Source organism: Aythya ferina (assembly GCF_964211825.1).
Source record: "Aythya ferina genome assembly, chromosome: 4".
Classification (NCBI taxonomy): Eukaryota; Metazoa; Chordata; class Aves; order Anseriformes; family Anatidae; genus Aythya; species Aythya ferina.
Window position 1 is genome coordinate 46,313,707 of NC_140300.1, and position 20,035 is coordinate 46,333,741.

General features: G+C 39.4%; 1 protein-coding gene and 1 long non-coding RNA gene across 3 annotated transcripts in view; one reads left to right on the plus strand and one right to left on the minus strand.

Annotated features, from left to right (window-relative positions):
* The window catches only part of GUCY1B1 (guanylate cyclase 1 soluble subunit beta 1), a 40,902-nt gene extending 35,445 nt beyond the window's left edge, over nt 1-5,457 (plus strand). Inside the window, exons 12-14 of the mRNA XM_084518118.1 lie at nt 54-208; nt 799-925; nt 4,119-5,457. Of these exons, the coding sequence (XP_084374244.1) occupies nt 54-208; nt 799-925; nt 4,119-4,142 (306 nt within the window). The 3' untranslated portion in view covers nt 4,143-5,457. The remainder of the gene's footprint in view (nt 1-53; nt 209-798; nt 926-4,118) is intronic.
* A 4,703-nt stretch (nt 5,458-10,160) lies between these two features.
* LOC311436199 lies at nt 10,161-13,859 on the minus strand. Of its 2 annotated transcripts, none has more exons than XR_014692670.1 (3): nt 13,177-13,859; nt 11,502-11,625; nt 10,161-11,234 (listed from the first exon to the last, which is right to left on the minus strand). It is a non-coding gene; the product is annotated as an uncharacterized lncRNA (long non-coding RNA). The 2 variants fall into 2 exon arrangements; XR_014692671.1 differs by lacking the exon at nt 13,177-13,859 and adding an exon at nt 11,767-12,010.
* Between the last annotated feature and the right edge of the window lie 6,176 nt (nt 13,860-20,035).

A 20,035-nucleotide genomic window follows, 5' to 3' on the forward strand; every position in this document is an offset into this window, starting at 1 on the left:
CAGATTAGCCACACTGATTTTAAATATTCAAGCATTATTTTTTCTCTCTAAAGATAACAATAGGAATCCATACTGGTGAGGTAGTCACAGGTGTCATAGGCCAAAGGATGCCACGTTACTGTCTCTTTGGAAATACAGTCAATCTAACAAGCAGAACAGAAACTACTGGAGAAAAAGGAAAGATCAATGTCTCTGAGTATACATACAGGTGAGTGAGTAACCATTTTTACTGCTGTTGACATTTTAAAGCACTTTTTCCGTATAACATCAAAGTGTCTTCAGAACTGATAGTGATAGGAACCTATCAAAACATTAGAATCATAGGATTACAGAATGGGTTGAGTTGGAAGGGATCTTAAAGATCACCTACTTAATTCCAACCCCTGCCATGGGCAGGGACACGTCCCACCAGGCCAGGTTGCTCAGAGCCCCCATCCAATCTGGCCTTAAACTCCTCCAGGGATGGGGCATCCACAGCTTCTCTGGGCAACCTGTTCTAGTGCCTCACCACCCTCATAGTAAAGGACTTCTTCCTAATATCTAATGTAAATCTATCCTTTTTTAGTTTAAAATAATTTCTCCTTACCATTTTGCATTATTTAAGTGTATGAGTTCATATGAAACTACTGCAGAGTCTATTATGATACAACATTATTTGTATGCAAATATAATAATGATCTGAAGATAGACTGGACTGTTTTGTTAAGTTGCTCATGTATCTGTATGTGTAATATTTTATATAGTGCATGGCATGTGTGCATAGTACATAGATTTACATGTTTTCTCTTTCAATTTCAGGTGTCTTATGACACCAGAAAATTCAGATCCTCAGTTCCACCTGGAATATAGGGGTCCAGTTTCTATGAAGGGTAAAAAAGAACCAATGCAGGTTTGGTTTTTGTCCAGAAAGAGTACAGAGACAGAGGTATGACTAACCAAAGTGTATTTTTTTTAAACACAGTATAAATATGACAAATTTAATCTAAACCACTGAGATCCATTTGCATTTGCAAAATAAATGTTCCCTGGAAGAAATGAACAGTTTTGTATACACTTTCATTAATGCATTTATTATCTTGACAGCAGATTAAAGGCCGTGATTATTTGCCTTTGGAGTTTGTGCAGTCCCTGAAAGAATACTTTCATATTTTAAAAAGTCCTTGAGGGAATGCCAAGCGTTTAAATATTTATCTCTCTCTCTCTTACGGATTTCTCCACTGTAGTAGATTTTGCAATATAATGTCCATTTCTGTTTAGCTGACATGTCTGGTTATCAGCACTTCAAAATTTACCATTTGATTTCTTACAGTGAGTGATTAAATGTGCCTTCAAATATTTAGGCAACAGTACAGCAACTACTTGCAGGCAAATTTTCAATTGATGTGTGTGGTTTTCTGTTAATTTCAGATGGATCTGCTTGCTTGGACAGACTGTAATAGAGGTCTTACTTTAAAAATATACAGGGTGAAAAATATGTCTTCTGAATGACACATGAAACTAAATCCTGCTGTCAAAATGACATAGTGTAAAGCTCTTCAAGCACTAAGTGGTCTTTTATGTCAATTTCAGAAGTTTGGGCACGTAGTAACCAAAATCTTATTAAGGGAAAATGAAATTTAAACTCATAAGTGGGCTACAAACTTAGACACTTAATCAGGTTACTGTAGGCCAGTTGATTTGCCGTAGCTGAGCAGGTGCATACATTCCACCCGTTGCAAACAGGGGGAAAAGTGGGTAAAAGTAATACACATAGCTTGAAATTTGTCCTGAAGTAATACAAAAAGGTTCTAAACTAATGTATTTTATCTTAAAAATACCAGACTAAAATAATGCAAGTCATCAGTAACCTTCACTGAACTGAGAAGTCACAGAGAATTAATTGTACTTTTGAATTCTCATGTGCTTCTGAAAATGAAATTTAGGCTGCTAAACCATTTGGGATCTTTAGGAAATCGGCTTCAGCTTTAATACCACTGGTACCCAAGTATATGAATATTGACATTTTAATGATAACTCCCAATATTAACCCCTCAGTATTAAAATTCAGGGGAGAGCCTGTACTTAAACTCTACTGAAGTCTGTATTTTAGTATTACTTGTAATAATATTCTGGGCACCACTTTTGATAGTACTTTTATGACTTTATTCTATATCAAGGTTAACTGTAATTTCACATGGGTACCATTTTTCAAATCCATACTTGTATATGAAATATATTTTAATTAAACACCTTAGATTTTTTTCTGCATTAAAAAAAATATGTCCTATCATTTGTATCAGGGAATATTGTAATTTGAAATGTAAAACTTCAGATGAGTACTGAGTCAAGTTTGGTTTTTTCCATGTTTCAATCTCACATGACTTTAGGTTCAGGAAATTTATGATTTTAAATATTGCCATTTCCTTTTAGAGGTCTTGTATAATATCTGACAGCAGCCCTGAGAGGTACCTGCTGTTACCATTATTTAATAATTCAGCTTTGTAGAGGGGCAGAAATACACCTGACAGAAAACTGCTGTCAGGAGCACTTAAGAGTCACAGTTTAAGCACACTTGAAAAGTCTCTCTTGATTTTTGTTAGTTACAGTTATATGTATAATTATCATACACAGAAGGACTTCCCCCATCACAGGTATCTCTTTTATGTTGTAGTAAGTTTCAGAGAATAGGAAAGTAGAAAGATAACTCATGTGGTGAATGAAACTGATAATCATTTTGTCAGAGGTGACTTTGAAAGAAGATCATTCTGTAATGGTCTTTTCATTCTTTTTTACTCCCTGCACCATTTCATCTGTCCACACACAAAAAGATGCTCTGAGATTTACTACTTTAAGATTTCCAAACTGTTGTTATTTCTGGCACTTTACAGTCTGTATATAATAGTTGTAATCCAAAAGTAGAAATCAGATAACAAACTTTTTATGTTGTATTACCTTAGAGTAATTGCTTTGCAAAGGTACAGTTTTGGTTTTCTTTTCAGATACTTACTCCGTCTGACGTTTCAAACATATACACATGCTTATGTTTATTATCATGTGTAGTGTGATTAATTTCAGTGGGGGCCATTCATAATGATTAATATTGCATGTTAACATATATTCGGAATCTACATGTTATATATATTTCTTGAATGGTCACTCCAGAATATTGCAGGAACTGATTTAAAGAAGTAAACCTGAAAATATTTTTAAGTCATCCTGAAGATATTTCTGCTGATAATTCTTTTACTGTGAAGTTTTCTACCTCCAATATCTTTAAATCTAGATTTGAATCACAGTGATGTGTTCCCTTCTTCATCATGTGTCTAAGGGATTGATAAGCTCAGCATTCACAAATCTGTTAGCATAATGTTTTACCCTGAAGCCCAGTAATTGATATATGGTGGGGAAAGAGGACAAAATGGTTACAACTGGCATAGAGGTATGAAACCAAGGTCTAAAATATGCTGTGTGTTCACTGAGCCTGTAGAATGTGATAGGGTTGGAGCAACTCATCATACTTCAGACTTGGTTACCAAGTTGGCATCTCTATTGTGAATGAGTAGCATCTATTTCTGGGAAAGATCTGTTTTACAAGAATCACTCACTGTCTGTTCAGAACGCTGCTCCTTTACATTATTCCCACTTAAGGTATCTCTTCCATATTACCATTCCAACAAAATTTAGAATTGCATCAGAAACGTACATAGAACCAAAGCAACTCTGACTACCTACTTGTCTGCTTGCTTGCATGAACAGAGGTTCAACTGCAGCTTCTCTCATGAGAAACTGACTCATAAAACATAAGGCTTGCAGAGAACCTCAGATGTCTGACTGCAATTTCCATCATTCCCCTCTTCCAAATATGTTTTTCTCCCATGTCCCCACATTACTAATTGGAACAAGTTAAAGTATCTCAGAGCTAGTAGTTCACCAGGGAATGTAAGAACTGCTACGTTCTTACATACAGCAAACACATACAAAATAAATGCTTGTATTAACTATGCTCTGTTCTATTATTCTTATTATTTACTAATACTGGTTGCAAGTTGTCAAACATATTTTGTCACTACATTGATCCACTATGTTGTTGCTTCAAAGAAAATCCCTTACTTTTCAAATTCTACTTGCATGCACTCAAGGAAACAAAGCAAGATGCTTTCTGAGCTGAGGGAAGAGGAAAAGGATGCTGAACAGGGTGCAATACTGTCTCCAAATAGAGGGCCAGGCAGTAAGGATGAGTTTATGGATGTTACTTCACTTTATATCTTCCATTCCTGTGTGCAGTAACATTGTCTTTTGCCCTAGTCCTGAAATCATACTCATCATTTTCCTCCAGGCTTGCTTGCTACTTTTTCCTTAGTGTTTGGTATTGTTATATCTCTGCTATGGGCATGTATTTCAAGCTTTCCTTTTTCTTTTTGATATGCGTTTTTGCATGTCAGTTTTATGGCCCTTCCTATCACCAAATAATACCGAATAAAAATTGCATAATATGCACGCCATAAATAACCACTTCAGTCTGATGCTTCACACCATCTTCATCTCCATCTTTGCAGTACAGTGGTTGCAAAAATCAGTGACATTTCTGGAAAGATGGGAAGCATTTCAATTGTTTGGCAGAACGAAGAACCTAAAGAACTATTTGTAAAAATAATACATAAAGCACCATTATGAAAGCTATTCTATAAAACTTGTTTATCATATTTACTTCTGCTATTACCATGCTTCCTGTTCATTTTGTGAATAACACTTGATGCACTGTTAAAACTCGGTTAGAAAAAGGTACCTCTTTTGATGTCATCCTGCATTTTGGCTTTGTAGACACTAAGTAAACATTGTCTATGTTGAAAGGAGGCGGTTGTTTGTCTGACACTGCCATTTGAAGCATGTGCTGATGTACTTTTACTGAATTGCTGTTCTCTTGCAATGTATTTTGCATTGTTTTATATTAACTAAATTAACTTGTCATGTTAATAATAGTTTGCTGGACAATTTTAAGCCATTGATAGTGCTCTAATTCTTTTCTGATAGAGCTCCCAGAATTGACAGGCATACTGCTAGAACATGATTGTCATGGTTGCCTTTTGTTTTGGTCTCTAATTTTTAGAAATAATTTTATATTATTCCTGGGGAGAACCTGATGGTATTCTTGGCATCATGGCATAAGTCAAAGATATATAGCTTGTAAGGGGACATAGTGTCTCCTATTTTACCAGCTGATACATTTGGTAAAATTGGACAAGGTTTCAGATGTGTTTGACCTTCCATAACTTCAATGTATGGTGCATTTTTGCGTGAATAATATCCATTCTTATCTGTTTGACATTTCTGAATATTTGCATTATAAAATAGGATAGTGCAATTACTTTGTGTATAAAAATTGTCTATCTACTATACTTTATGAGCACAGAATATATATGTATAAATGTTTCATGTTAATGTGCAAAATAAATTGCAATAAATTATTTTTTCCACTGACTTGTAGAAATCTTAGAGTTTTCTTTTTAATGAAAGTTTCATTTTAGTGTTGCAGTTGATACAAAACAAGCATGTTCTCCATGTTGTAATTCCAAGTTCACGATTAAGTAATTTCTCAAGTCATTGTTCCAATGTGTACATATGTTTAAGAGTCTCCCACATTCAGGTTTGTGGATAACATCCTCAGGTTAAAGTACTGTTAAAAATGTGTAGATTAGTGCTCCAAATATAGTAGAAGAGATCACAGAAACACATACATGGTATTTCCTCTGGAAAGTCTTCAAATAAATGCTGCACTCAACAGCTAAAAATAAAATTGCTTAAACATTTCTCTCAGATAACTTTGGGTATTTAGTTCCTTAGTGTGTGCTCTCTTGCCTCTGATTTAAATATAGTGATTTACTTTTTCAATAGAGGCTCTCTAATTGAAACATGAGGTAAAATAACTTAAAAAATCTGATTCAAAGGCATTTACAAATACATCTACTTTATCTTAGTATTGTTTTGTTAAAAAAAAAAAGGAGAAAGAAAACAAGGAGAAGAAAAGTGAAAGCAGCAATGAAACTACAAATTACAGAATGCTTAGCTGTTTCTAATCTTCTGGATCAAATGTTTTTCTTTGAATTCATATCTGCAAAAGAATTTGGTTTTCTGAGGTTTTACTAAGGCTGGCTGTGCAGAGGACTCTGCTAATATGCCTTAAAGGTGGTGCTGCAGTTGACTTGAGAAGTCTGACTGTTGCTAGCGTTTCCTGGATGATGTTTCCACTTTTATCTGTTATGGGGCTTGAAATCATCAGAAGTGCTTTCACTGGCTTTAGTAAATTTTGAAGCAAGCTTATTAAGCACATACTCTCAAACCTTAGAAGCTGTATTATAAAGGCTTACAATGAATGAAGCCATTTGATAATATGGCCTATATCTGTTGATCTTTTCATTGACCTTCCCTATGCAGAGTTTCATCAAAACTAGATGTTTTATTATTATTATTTACAGGGCTAGGCAAATATGCCTCTGTACTTTTTAGCAAAAATATTAACAATTCTAGCATATTAAGAGGAATGTATTATTATCATATATTACTTTTTAATCACCATTACACTTCTCTCAGGCTGTGTTTGGATTGAGATGTTACAGCTCATGAGCCTTATGCAGTTGATTTTTATTTATATTTACATGCCATAAAGTAAAATCTGTACAGTGAATTTTCAGTGGGAACAAATTCTGGAAACATAACTTTGTGTTTGGTAACTTGGGGGGAAAAGAGAATAATAAACAATGATTAAGATACTCGTTTGAATATATGTTCGTAGTATTATCACAACATTTATTCTTGTATTTTTTACTTACAAAAATAAGTCATACTACTGTGTTTAAGGAACTAAAAAGGCTTTATAAATAAGCACAATTTGAAAATTAGCTCGAACCTTTAACTGACAGGAAGGGTGGCATGCTTCTGTTTGTAACTCTTACGTATGTTTCTGAAAAGTTTTACATGGGGACAGACCAAGCAATAATAAGCTACATAAGCAGAACTCCAGCTTCTTGAGTGTGGGTCTTTCAAATTTTGCCTTCTTGGCAAACACATCTACAGATGCCATAATTAGGCTATAGATGGCAAGAATGAACAAGTAAGCAGATAGAGCAGAAGACAATATTAGGATGGCAGCTCTCATTTTTCTGACTGGTATCAAAAGCTATTACGCAGCTCATACATAGTTCTTTTCCTTCACGTATGCAACAGCAGCTTAGCTATAATGATCCCAGAGATACAAAGTCTCTGCCTTGCACCAGAATTAAATGATATAAAAAAGAGATGCATTATTCATGAAAGTGGTGGCCTTTTCATTATTACTGTGATTTCTGTTGGGACTGTTCACTACCATCAGCTGAGTGCACATTTAAATTTTGCAGGATCTAGGGAGTTTTTGTTCACTAAGTCACTAGACAGCAATATGTCTTAGACTTGGGTACAGTAATAAAAACCATTGCCCAAAGGAGTTTTAATTCACCCTTCCCTATCTGCTGCTATTGGGCTGCTACTTTTTTTTGTGGGTTTATTTTTAGAGGAACCTCACATTTTTATCATCTCACAAATGCATCATTGGCAGCAACGGTTTACTAGCACCCAAGATGTTCATTTTTATATAAGTGTACACACACGAAATCCCTTAGGAAGGAGACCTGAAGACAAAAGTACGAAAAAAACAATTAGGTTATGTGAGTTTTTTTTATGACTTGGTTGCGGTGTTTAATGCAGGTTGGAGTACATCTGACTAGTTACAAGCTCATGTTCAAAAGACAATCATCTACATAGGAAGGAAATAGGAAACAATAAGGTAGCATTTGATATGAATAGGGGCTGGCTGGAGCTGAAGACCCCAGAACATTTTCTATTAACAAAACTCCTGTAAAATCTAAAGCTAGTAAACATTTGAGTGTGCTGCAGCCAAGCTGTACACTGCATTAGACATTTTTGTACTCTGAAACCTTGATAGCCTTATCAATAATACCCATCTCCATGGAGCCAGAGCATGGTCTGAGGCATCCATATCCTGATGTATTTTTAATTCACCATAGTGACAGGTCAACAGTAGACATATATTGTCACAAACTATAAAATGGTTATTCAGGGCATTTCCAGAGCCATCATGAAAAAAGGAAAGGAAAAGGAAGAGGAAAGGGAAAGGGAAAAGGCTTATGGACTATAGTAAAATAATTTTGCTGCTGTTTTGGCTCTAAGCAAAGGGATATTCCTAGACTTTTCAGTCCTTAGTTACTGGAGTGCCATGGACACACAGAGGAACCATGTTATTATTTTTCAATAAATGTTTCTCTTCATCGCTTGCTGACATTATCCTCTTTTCTGTGGGAGAGGCTGAAACTGTTGTCATTTCATGCACCTACCTGACGATGAGAGGCGGACAAGAAATAAGCCAGTAAACGGAGCAGTGCTAATCTAGCCGGAAAAACAAGTGAACAAACAAACAAGCAGAAGTCGTTCCATTTCCCAATCTATAACCACATATACAAGGCACTATTTTTTTCTCTATTGTTCTTCAGAGCTCTGGCCAGCTTTGGGTGACAATTGTGGAAAAACAGCAACAATACATGCTGTCTCCACCAAATCACTCATTGTTCATTATTAGCAGGAAAAGGGTAACGTTCATTTTCATCATAATTGTCAATGGGTCATTCTGCCAATATGACTGGTTTGGAGGTAAAGATGACTAGGAATATAAGAACAATCTTTTGGTTCTTATTCTGGAATAAAAAGAGAACAAGCTTTCTGTTACAGAGTGTTTTTCTGGATGTAAACTCTGCAGTGGTTACCAGATCTAGCAGTCAGATTGACATCACCTTTTTTTTCCTTTTTTTTTTTTTTCCAGAAATTATTAGGGAGATTTCAATCTATATAAAGAACTTAATGCAAGTTTTAGGCTACAGTACAGTTATATTCTTTGGGGAAGTGATTTTGTGTCATGAGGGTATATGAATTCACAGCAGTTAGCCAATGCTAACACACATTCATTTATTTTTATCTGTTTACATGCAAGACACCACTGGCATGAAACCGGTGTGGTTTTTTATATTGCAGATTCTCAGGATTATTCTAGCCTTCCAAAACCGATTTTACACTTTGATAAATATGGTATTCTGTCTGGAGCTCAAGCAAGGGACTTGTGATTGAAATGACAGAATTTATCTGAGTGCAGACGAAAGACTGAAAATATACATAGTTCCTCACAGCTGTTAATCATAATCCCAAACTGGAAAACAATTAATTTAATAGTCTTTGAGGATTAGTTTAAAAATAAACAAACAACAACAAAAACACACACACACAAACTACACAGCCGTATTTTCCAGATGAAAAATAAAACTGAGTTCAGCATTACGGGCTTCAGCCCTTACGTCAAAACATGCATAATGAAAAATGAACTGTGAAACTAGCTTCATAAATCTCACTGATGTACTAAATGTGAAGAAACAAACATTTCTAACAAGTCCTGAACACTGGGTGTAATGTACCTAGAAAGAAACGAAAGGTTATGTCCTGTTATTTTCCAGATATGCAAATCAACTTAATGAATGGCAATTTTCATAGGGAAAGAGTTCAGAAGTGATCTCATTCTCAACAAAAAGCTTGCATAAAGAGGTTGAAAGTTAAGTACTCTTTTTTCTTCAGAGGATATAGTGAATCATTTAGAGATTTAACAGCGTGTACAAGAAACCAAAGCCTTGCCTTCTGTCACATACAGCAGAAATTGTGGGCATTTATGTAAATATATAGAGGGTAAAAGACTTGCCCCAAAAGGGAGGATACATGTCATTTCACAGAGCCTTCCTTTCCCATATCATCCTGTCCCTCTGGTTATATATCAACAGATAGATAGACAGACAGACAGACAGACGTAGCTTTAACTTCTGCAGAGGCTACCTTGCATCTTTCCTTGCTGCTTGGCCTGCATCAGGGAGAAAGACAATACTCATGAGGCCTGTAAAACAAGTACTGCAGTACTGTAGTAACCTGATGAAGGCATTTAAGTGGGGCCTGTGACTGCCCCTGCAGTTCCTCTTTTCTGGTTAACATAAAATGTATGAGTAATCTTGGGAGTGCAATTATTGACAGGAAAGGATACAGCTGGGGACATGAGGGGAACACCTGAACGCCAACTAGAATTCTAAAGGAAGGCTCTTGGATTACAAATAAACATTTTTTTGTTGTTGTTGTTGTCACCTATGGCTCATACCATAGATATCTCAACCAAATTTGAGGTTGAGGTTCAGTGTACATACATTGTGAATCTGGAGATCGTAGTATTTTCTTAAACTATAATTAATTGATGTTTTATCCTGGAGATGGCAAGAAAAAAGCAGCGTTTATATATGTAAAACTTGTCCAAGGATAAGTTTCTTGCTTACTCAAATTACTGGGCATGAGTCATTTTCCCAGTGTGGCATCTGTGGGTAAATGTTGACTTGTATTTTCAGTTGGAAAACACAGCACTACAGCTGGAGGCAGTGTCATCCATCTCTTGCATTCCCAGGTATGTCACATTTTAACTTCCTTATCTTTGGATGACATCTTTGCTGGCACTACCAAAACTGTGAAACATTGCTCTCTGACGGAGTACTGTAGCCTGTGAAAAAGATCCAGCCTGAACCCAACTTTAAAAAGCCACTGATTCCTTTGCTTGTTGCATTTCCTTCCTTCCTGGCCTCACAGGGCTAAAAACTCTTTAACAAATTGTTCAGAAAGAAGCTGCAAAATGAAGAACTGTTGCCCCATTGGGAGACCAGGCCGCAGTCAGCCAGTCAGCCTGACTGGTAGCTCCTTGCTGGCACGGCTGCCGGTCCCCAGGTTTTTGTTCTTTCCTGCCTAATGGCAGAGCCTGTTCTCTGTCAGGTGACGTCATGGTTAATTAAATGCTGCAGAGCACTAGTATTTTCTCTCCCTGTTGCTACAATAATACTAGGCAATCTATACAGAACACTGTGACCCTCTCGAAGAAAACAGAAAGCATGCCGTGCTAGGCTGCAGTGTCCAGTTTTAAGGGCTCTGTGTAGCTGAGAGGACAAAGCCACAGCTGATGCTCCGCACGTGATGCTGCTCGTAGCCCTCAGGTCCAGACCCCCAGAGCTGGGCTGCTGTGCTGCAGTAATGGCCGTGAGGATGGCAGAGACACACTGTAGGGGCATTTGTGTCCTCTGGTGTGAGAGCAAGGACTTACTTCTCCTCCTTCCCTAATGCATTTTTAGCCATAAGATGTTGCCCTGGAAAAAAAACAGCAACAGAAGAGATGCACCTGTATGTCCCACTGTAGTACCACCTGAGTAAAGCACTCTCCATTTGAAAACCTCAATTCACTTTCTAAGATGGTAAAAAAACAGCTTAGAGGAACACACTTCATGAAAGGAAACCCTACTTTTTCTAAATTGAAACTTAAATGGTGAGCAATGAGACACGCTGCTGAACAGGAATTCATGCTTGTCTCGCTAACACTGTCAGGGACATTTTGGTAAGACATTTGCTCAACTCACCTGGTATCACTGCATGTATAGTGGCTTTAGTGACTTGACAAGAATGGAAGGAATGATGTGTAGCTCTCCAGTTTGTTCCATGGATTGCAGCAGTAGCACTGACATGTCAGTGTTGAAGAGCTCACTGAAGGAAAAAAAAAAAAAAAAAAAAAAAAAAGTGGGTGAGTTGCAAGATCCCATTCATCAGGTATGGCACCACAATTAAGACTAACAAAATTCTAACTACATTTATCCCAGTCTACAGAAATATGTAGGTACAGCTGACCTTAGGATCCCACACCAGGCTTGGTGAGCAGGTGGTGAGTGAGGCCCTTGGGAGGTGGCCTGATGCTGGCGGGCATTTCCAACCCAGCACTGTAGACACCCAAATGCCTGATTTGCAATCATGGAGCAGAGACTCTGCTGCCGGAAAGGGAAGCGCAAAGATCCCGCTGGCAGCAGGACTGTGCAGCTCCAGGCTCTAGTCAAACCCCCATGTTGTCACCATGCCAGGAAAAGGGTGTAGAGAAGCCACTAGGGGGCCAAGGGAGTTACCGGGGGTACTGCTGTTGTAAAGACTTGCTTTCTTAGTAGTCCTGCTTTTGGTTGGAGGCAGCAGGATCTTGCAGATATTTGTGAGGGAAGAGGACCAGAGACCTTGTCACCTTGCCAATCTGAGATGGATGGAGGTTCTCCATGTTTAGAAAGTAGAGAGGGAGAAAGAGGGGGGTTAGGTGTTTGGTTAGCTTTCCCCTTCCCCCCTGATTGCAGAGGGGTGTCCCTTCCTAGGAGAGCTCAGGAGAAGGCCCGGATAAGACTTTTAGTCAAAAAACTCTTCTCAAAAGGAAATTTGCCTCTGAAAATAGGTTATGCCCAAGGGATAGTGAAGCCCTTTGGGAAGACTAAAAAAATGCTACATACTGGGGCCTGATTTCATACTGGCAAAAGTCAGTAAATCTAGAGGCATAACTAGCAGGCAAGCAGCACTCCTGCTTAAAAGGTGAAGAATTAATCACTGACTAAACAGGCAGCTTTCTGCACCCATTTGTGTACTGTACAATTTTGCGTGTGGTCTAAGCATCTGACATGACAAACGTGGAAGTGCTCCAAATATCAGAGGTACTAAAAGTGCTGCTTAGAAGTGAACTCCCGATTGTTTTTCAATAGCTTGTGGTACAATGGTTATGATATGCCAATGTATAAGGGCAAGCTGTAGTGCTATTTTTGGCAATAGAGCACATTAAAAAAAGAAAGCCTCGGAGGTGTTTAAAAAAAAAAAAAAAAAAGAATGTAATGCACTCCAGAACATTGTTGTATTCCTTCTCAAGAAGGATAGCTTCTCCCTGTGGTATGTTCTTAAAACAGAATCTGTAAGGCTCCTCTGGGCTTGATGTAGCCAAGGCTATGATTATCAGCAGTGCAGGTTGATTTCTGGTTTAAAGAGATCACTGTAGACATTGCCTTGGGCTCTTGCCTAGAAATGCGCTGGTGTTTAAAGACCTGTTTTTCCTCAAATGCAAATGTGAATCAAATGGCTAGTATTATCTTTATTGTTAGAAGAGAACTCCAACAGGGTAAATAAATAGGATAACACAAATAACTCCTAACCTACAATGAAAATTCTGTTTCATCTTACCCTCCAGAGGAGTAACAATAAGACAAGCTTTTTCCTTATTTTCTGGTAATCTTTACTCACAAATTAGGATTTCTGTCTGGTTGATTGAGGTGAGACTTGCAAACAGAAGACGTAGCATGGAATAGTTTGATTTCTTTAGCTGTGCCATGGTCAGGGTGCTGTTGGCTCTGCTTCATTTTGCTTCCTATGTTGCTCAGGGAGCTGCTCTGTCTACTGCCAACAGCCTGGCTAAACACCTTTCATGCCTGCTGCTTGATCCTTTTTGTTTATTCAGCTTTTCACAATCAGAAGATACCGTAATGCCTTCATTCCCTCTTAGTGTTCCCTTCTCCTTAAAAGCTTTGGGCAGGGAACACAGAGATTAAACACAGTACAAAATGAACTTACTGATGGGGCATTTTCCAGAAACACTTCTGAGATGTTCTTCCTGACAGAAAGATAAAATCTATTGCATTGGGAGTTACTATAAGGAGAAAGCTACTCAAAAGCTAACAGAATTCATTATGTTTGCCACTTGCTGAGGCAATCGGCTCTGGGGCAGACATGTTCTGCAGTGGAGCAGGGGATTGGACAGGCAGGGCTGATTTTTCCAGCACCGAGCCCACTCGAGGGAGCCGCCAGGACCCCGCAGCTCTCTCGTGAGGGAGGTGAACGAGGCGAGAATGAGGCGTAGGTGGAGCCAGCAGCACCCCCTCCCCGGCAGCCGTTCATAAACTGCCCCTAGGGAACGACCAGGATGGGCAAACAGGGTGTGGCGCGGCAGTTAGGGCGTGGCACATCAGAAGGGCGTGGCGCAGCAGTTAGCGCTGCACTTCGCACAGGAAGGGCAGAGCGTTCCCCCCCGCCCATACGTACACCTCTAACGGTGGTGTACCGCTAGCTCAGCTGCAATGGTGTACACCAGGCAGAGTGTGCTCTCCAGGAAGTCTGTACACACCCAGACCGACTGCCCGCTCAAAACTGCGGCAGTTCAGGTCTCCGGGTACATCACACAGCACTTACAGGGCAAGCAGGCGATCAGGCCCAGTCAGCATGAAAGGCATTTATGAAAGGCAGGTCCTGCTTGACGAACCTGATCTCCTTCTATGACAAAGTGACGCGCTTGGTGGATGAGGGAAAGGCTGTGCATGTGGTCTACCTTGACTTCAGCAAGGCTTTTGACACCGTTTCCCACAGCATTCTCCTCAAGAAACTGGCTGCTTGTGGCTTGGACTGGTGTACGCTTCATTGGGTTAAATAATGGCTGGATATCCGGGCCCAAAGAGTCGTGGTGAATGGAGTCAAATCCAGCTGGAGGCCGGTCACTAGTGGCGTTCTCCAGGGCTCTGCACTGGGGCCGGTCCTCTTTAATATCTTTATCAATGATCTGGGTGAGGGGATAAAGTGCACCCTCAGTAAATTCGCAGATGACACCAAGTTAGGTGCGTGTGTCGATCTGCTCGAGGGTAGGAAGGCTCTGCAGGAGGATCTGGAGAGGCTGCACCGATGGGCTGAGGTCAACTGCATGAAGTTTAACAAGGCCAAGTGCCGGGTCCTGCACCTGGGGCGCAACAACCCCAAGCAGAGCTACAGATGAGTGGTTGGGAAGCTGCCTGGCAGAGAAAGACCTGGGAGTGATGGTTGATAGTCGGCTGAATATGAGCCAGCAGTGTGCCCAGGTGGCCAAAAAGGCCAGTGGCATCCTGGCTTGCATAAGAAGCAGTGTGGCCAGCAGGGCTAGGGAAGTGATTGTCCCCCTGTACTCGGCTCTGGTGAGGCCGCACCTCGAGTACTGTGTTCAGTTTTGGGCCCGTCGCTGCAAGAAGGACATGGAGGTGCTTGAGCGGGTGCAGAGAAGGGTGACGAAGCTGGTGAGGGGCCTGGAGAACAAGTCCTATGAGGAGCGGCTGAGGGAGCTGGGCTTGTTCAGCCTGGAGAAGAGGAGGCTCAGGGGCGACCTTATCGCTCTCTGTAAGTACCTTAAAGGAGGCTGTAGTGAGGTGGGGGTTGGTCTGTTCTCCCACGTGCCTGGTGACAGGACGAGGGGGAAACAGGCTAAAGTTGAGCCAGGGGAGTTTTAGGTTAGATGTTAGGAAGAACTTTACTGAGAGGGTTGTGAGGCATTGGAATGGGCTGCCCAGGGAAGTGGTGGAGTCACCATCCCTGGAGGTATTTAAAAGACGTTTAGATGTTGAACTTAGTGATATGGTTTAGTGGAGGATTTGCTAGCGTTAGGTCAGAGGTTGGACTCGATGATCTTGAGGTCTCTTCTGACATAGACAATTCTGTGATATGTTCACGACAATACTGAACAGTTACAAAAGATTGTCCTATGGCATACAGACTGTAAAATCTAAAGTCAACAGCTGATGGAAAAACTTGCAGTCCTGAGATTATGAACTCTCCTCCTAAGCAAGATCATGAAAATAATTGCCTTTTCATTTGTTCAATGGAAGAAGAGAAAGACCAGTTTTGCTATACAAGAAAATATTTATATTCAAAAGCATTTCCTTCCTTCAATGCATAATAATCTGTCACAGTACAGAATTGCATACATTACTTTCAATTTCTCAGTTTACGAGGCTGAAAAGAGAGGCTATCTGGACAAAAATGCTGGTTTAATCATCAGATCTCTACCTCTGTAAAAGGTTTTACCTCAACTTTCACCTGAACCGTATTTCCTAGGGAAATGGTCCCTAAGCCATGCTGCATACCTGTTGAAGGACACTCTCCATCCTTTAAGTTAGAGCTGTTCTACTTCCTACGAGGTACTGATTGAAACAGAGAACAGAAGACTAGACTGGCTGGCTAGCTGCCTGTTTTGGACATCAGCTACCTCAGAGACGGCTTGATTCCCATGAATGTTCACTTCTGGGCCTCTTGTCCAACTCCTGTGTCCAAGAGAGTCTCTCTGAATCCAGGTCTTAAATGTACTTTTCAGCTGAAATCAACAAATACCTTGGGGTCAATCAAATTGCTTCTTTGGCTTTACTTTTACTAAGTTGTGAATTCCCTTCTTATCCCTGCCTGCCCCCACAATCCCCAAGAAAACAACAAACATTTCCATTCCTGACTCCTGACCTTCCTTTGGACTTTGGGTGTCAGTTAAATGTTTGTGGTTGATGTTCAGGTCATTGAACACTGGCAGTATTCATGTTATTTGAAAAACACACATCTTGTAGTTCATTACATTTTAGTTTAGGAAAACACAAAACAGATGTTTTATCTCTGATGGATGTGCTGATACTTTGCATTGTAGCAGCTGTCTCGTGTGAAAGGATGTGACATAACCTAGCATTTTAAATGAGCATAACCTATTCCAGTATCTACATACGAAATGAGTAAAAGGTCATTGATCTTTAACCTTTTTTTTTTTTTTTTTTTGGTAAGGATTCTGTAATAGTATTGTTATGTAGTAATGTCAATTCACAGTAAATGAGTTAAACTTTTCCTGAGCAGCAGCACAAATTATTCCTGTAACTACCTTTACAGGAAGCTTAGCTTCCAGCTCCATAAAATAAAATAAAATAAAATAAAATAAAATAAAATACCCTAGATGCAACAAAAACTTGTTACAAAACAATTGCTTAAAGACTTGTAAGCCAAAGTTAATATATTAGCACAAGTTTCTAAACATTTGATTTCACATATAATTTTTTACAGATTTTTTCTGTCATTTCTGCTTGCATATTGGGCAGTTTTATTGCCCTTATGAACTTGGAGACTTCTTGTAACAACCATATTGCTGCAAGACAATGTGATATTAAGGCATTACCATGATGAGTTTTATCTGTTCTGTTAACGCAATTAGTTGACTCAAATAGCTCACTAGCACTTCAAGAATGGCTTCTTTTGTGAAGTGCTCACTTTTTTGGTAGGACTTTCCAGCTTCTGCTGAAAATATTCATCCACAGCATCACTCCCAGTGCAGCGTAGTCCATTTTACAGTTCTGTGCCTCATTTTCATTTTGAACTCTGTAGTCAAAGTGAAGTTTTGAGCTCTAGTGAAAGTACAGAAAAAGTTCTATTAAGACAATTTGTACTGAAGTTGTCTTTGATTTGGAGACAGGATTGAAAATACTTAAAAAAAAATAAAAATTCTTTGTATCCAGGCTGTTTCTTGTACCTGGAATGTGATGAAAGCCCCTAAGTCTATTGTTTCTTTTGTGGTCTACAGTTCTTACATCTTAAAAATACTTCATAATCTTTAATGATGAGGATTTGGATAAAATGGCTGGACTGGTGCTATGGAGTCTTTACTTCTTTCCCTCTTCTGTTTCTGTAAAAATTCCCTTTCCTTTCCGTTCATCTTAACAACACAGATTTAAACTTTTGGTTACTTTTATCAAAATTGTTTTACTTGCTCCCTGTACTTGAAAACATCCATAAGTCATCAGTAGCAGGGTCAGCTTGGAACATCTCCTACTCCTAAAGAACAAACACATGCTGGAAAACTCCTTGCCTGTGAAAAGATACCAAAAAGCAGCTTTCTTCTGGCTGCCATGCAAACGGTTAATGCTATCACCACATAAATTGGTGCAAAAAAAATGTAGAAGCAATCAGGAAATAAGGACCTAAGCGGGAAATTGCTCAGAGAGGAGGAAGAGATTTGATGGTTTCTGACCATTAGGTCTCTTTCACATCCATTTTATTGTCTGGGCACTTCCGTGAACGGCAGCTTGTGGGACACATCTGCCTTGCCCTGCAACAGTGAGCATGGTGGCTTTTTGCATGCAGAGGACCTGGGCAAGGGAGGTGTAAGGGGGCATGGAAGGTGCTGGAGGGTCTGGTCCTTGCTGAAGACTTCCTCTTCTTTAGCACCCAAGGAAACAGCACAAAGCAACATTGCTGATTTTTCATTTTATTAAGAAAAGGAGGGACAGAAATCAGGCCCTAGCTGATTCTGTAAGTGTGGCCATTTTGTGTTGTGTCTGCAAGCCACCTTGCATCTGTTGTCCGTTCTGCTGTCCTTCACGTTCCTTAGGCCAAATATTTCTCTGTTGATAGGTTTTTCTTTTAATTAGCAAGTGCTGAATGTGCTTTATTTCATTAATCTGCTATTAGTAATACTTACAGTTAGAATATCTGCTATAAATCCCTTTCTCTTGAAGCTTTCTCAGCAGGACAACAGCTCTGTTCTGCTGGCTGACTGCTGCAGAATCTTGAAAACTAACCCTTATCCTTTTTCAGCTGATTATTTGAAGGACGAGACCCTTTGCATAACCTAATGTTTATAATCCATCTGGGAAGACTGAAAAAGTAGTCAGATTTTATCCTTGATGTAACATGTAGAATTCAGCCAGCTTTAGCCACTATTTTTTTGTTAATGAAATCTATGTTGATAGATGACTTCTACATATTTTCTTTATAGGGCATCTTAGAATTAATTGTTAATTCTCCTCATACGTCTTGTCTTCTAGACCCTTTGCCATTCTCATAGCATTCCTTCGGATGCTCTGTAGTAGCTTTATATCCTTTTTATACTGTGGTGCCCAAAACTGCACACTGTGCTTGAGGTGAGGCCGCAGCAGCACAGAGCAGAGCAGGACAACCCCTTCCCTCAACCAGCTAGCCATGTAGTGCCTGATGCACCCCAGGGTACAGTTGGCTCTCCTGGGCTACTGCTGACTCCTGTGCAACTTGCCATCAACCAGAACTCCCAGATCCCTTTCCACAGGGCTGCTCTCCAGCCTCTGTTGCCCCAGTCTGTACATACAGCCAAGGTTGCCCTGCCCCAGGTGCAGAACCTGGCACTTGCTCTTGTTAAATTTCATGTAGTTGATGACTGCCCAGCCCTCTAATTTGTAAAGATCTCTCTGCAAGGCCTCACTCCTTGTTGGAGTCAACAGCTTCTTCCAAGTTAGTGTCATCTGCAAACTTACTTATGCATTTTTGTCCTGCATCCAGATAATTTATAAAAACGCTAAAAAGAACTGGCTCCCAAATGGAGCCCTGGGGAGCGCAACTAGTGACTGGCCAGATGTATCTCCATTTACTATAAATATGGTGCTGTACTGCATGATGTCGCTTTGTTTCCTTCTGTATTTATTTATTTATTTTTTTTATTTCTTTCAGCCTTTTTTTGAATTATGGAGACCATTTTACTGTTTGCTAGACTTTCTTGTTTCAACAGTGAACAGCTTCTTACAATTAGTCTTAGAGCAGACATTTTGTGATGTTTCTTCAGTTGAATATTTTTGTTTTCTCATATCTGGTTTGTTTCAGGTGAGGCACTGTTTGCTATTTTCTTCATACTTTTCTGAGAAGTTTGAACTAAAATAACCTGAAAGCTTCCATTTATTCAGACTGCAGGAAAGGATCAAGATGCAGTGCAGCCCTTCCAAACTAAAGCATGCACAATCTATAAGTGAACTGTAGCATCACATTCACATGGGCATGACCTGAAGTTGTTTGGTATTTTTAGGGTGGAAAATTTCCACTGAGCTAACCAGATCAAGTCTATAACAATTCCTCTGGCTAGAAAAGTTAAAGGTCCATAAAAGGTTGCAAGCACAGCAGACAAGTTGACCAACAGGCAAATCTTCCAGGGCACGTTCTCTTAGCTTGGAGTAGTAGTAGGCTTTCTAAGTGTGTTTTCTCTGGCAGCCTCTTCACACAAAGACCTGTTGGTTACACCCAGAAAAGAGGTTATATTAAAATTCTTAACTGAAGATATTGGGAGTGTCAGTTATAGAAACTGCACTAAGAATGGCGTTATTGTTGTGGGAGGCATATGAGTTGAGTTGAACAACACCAGAAGGATTTTTTTTTATTATTATTATTATTTTTAATGAATGCTTGTTTACACTTTATGGCACATGTGCAACCCCATATATTTCACAACTTGTTTACAAAATCTTTCTTTTTGTAACTGTTCCTACTTTTTATCTCTGATTGATTCACCTTTTAAAACAAAGCCTATAAAAATGTGGTAGATATA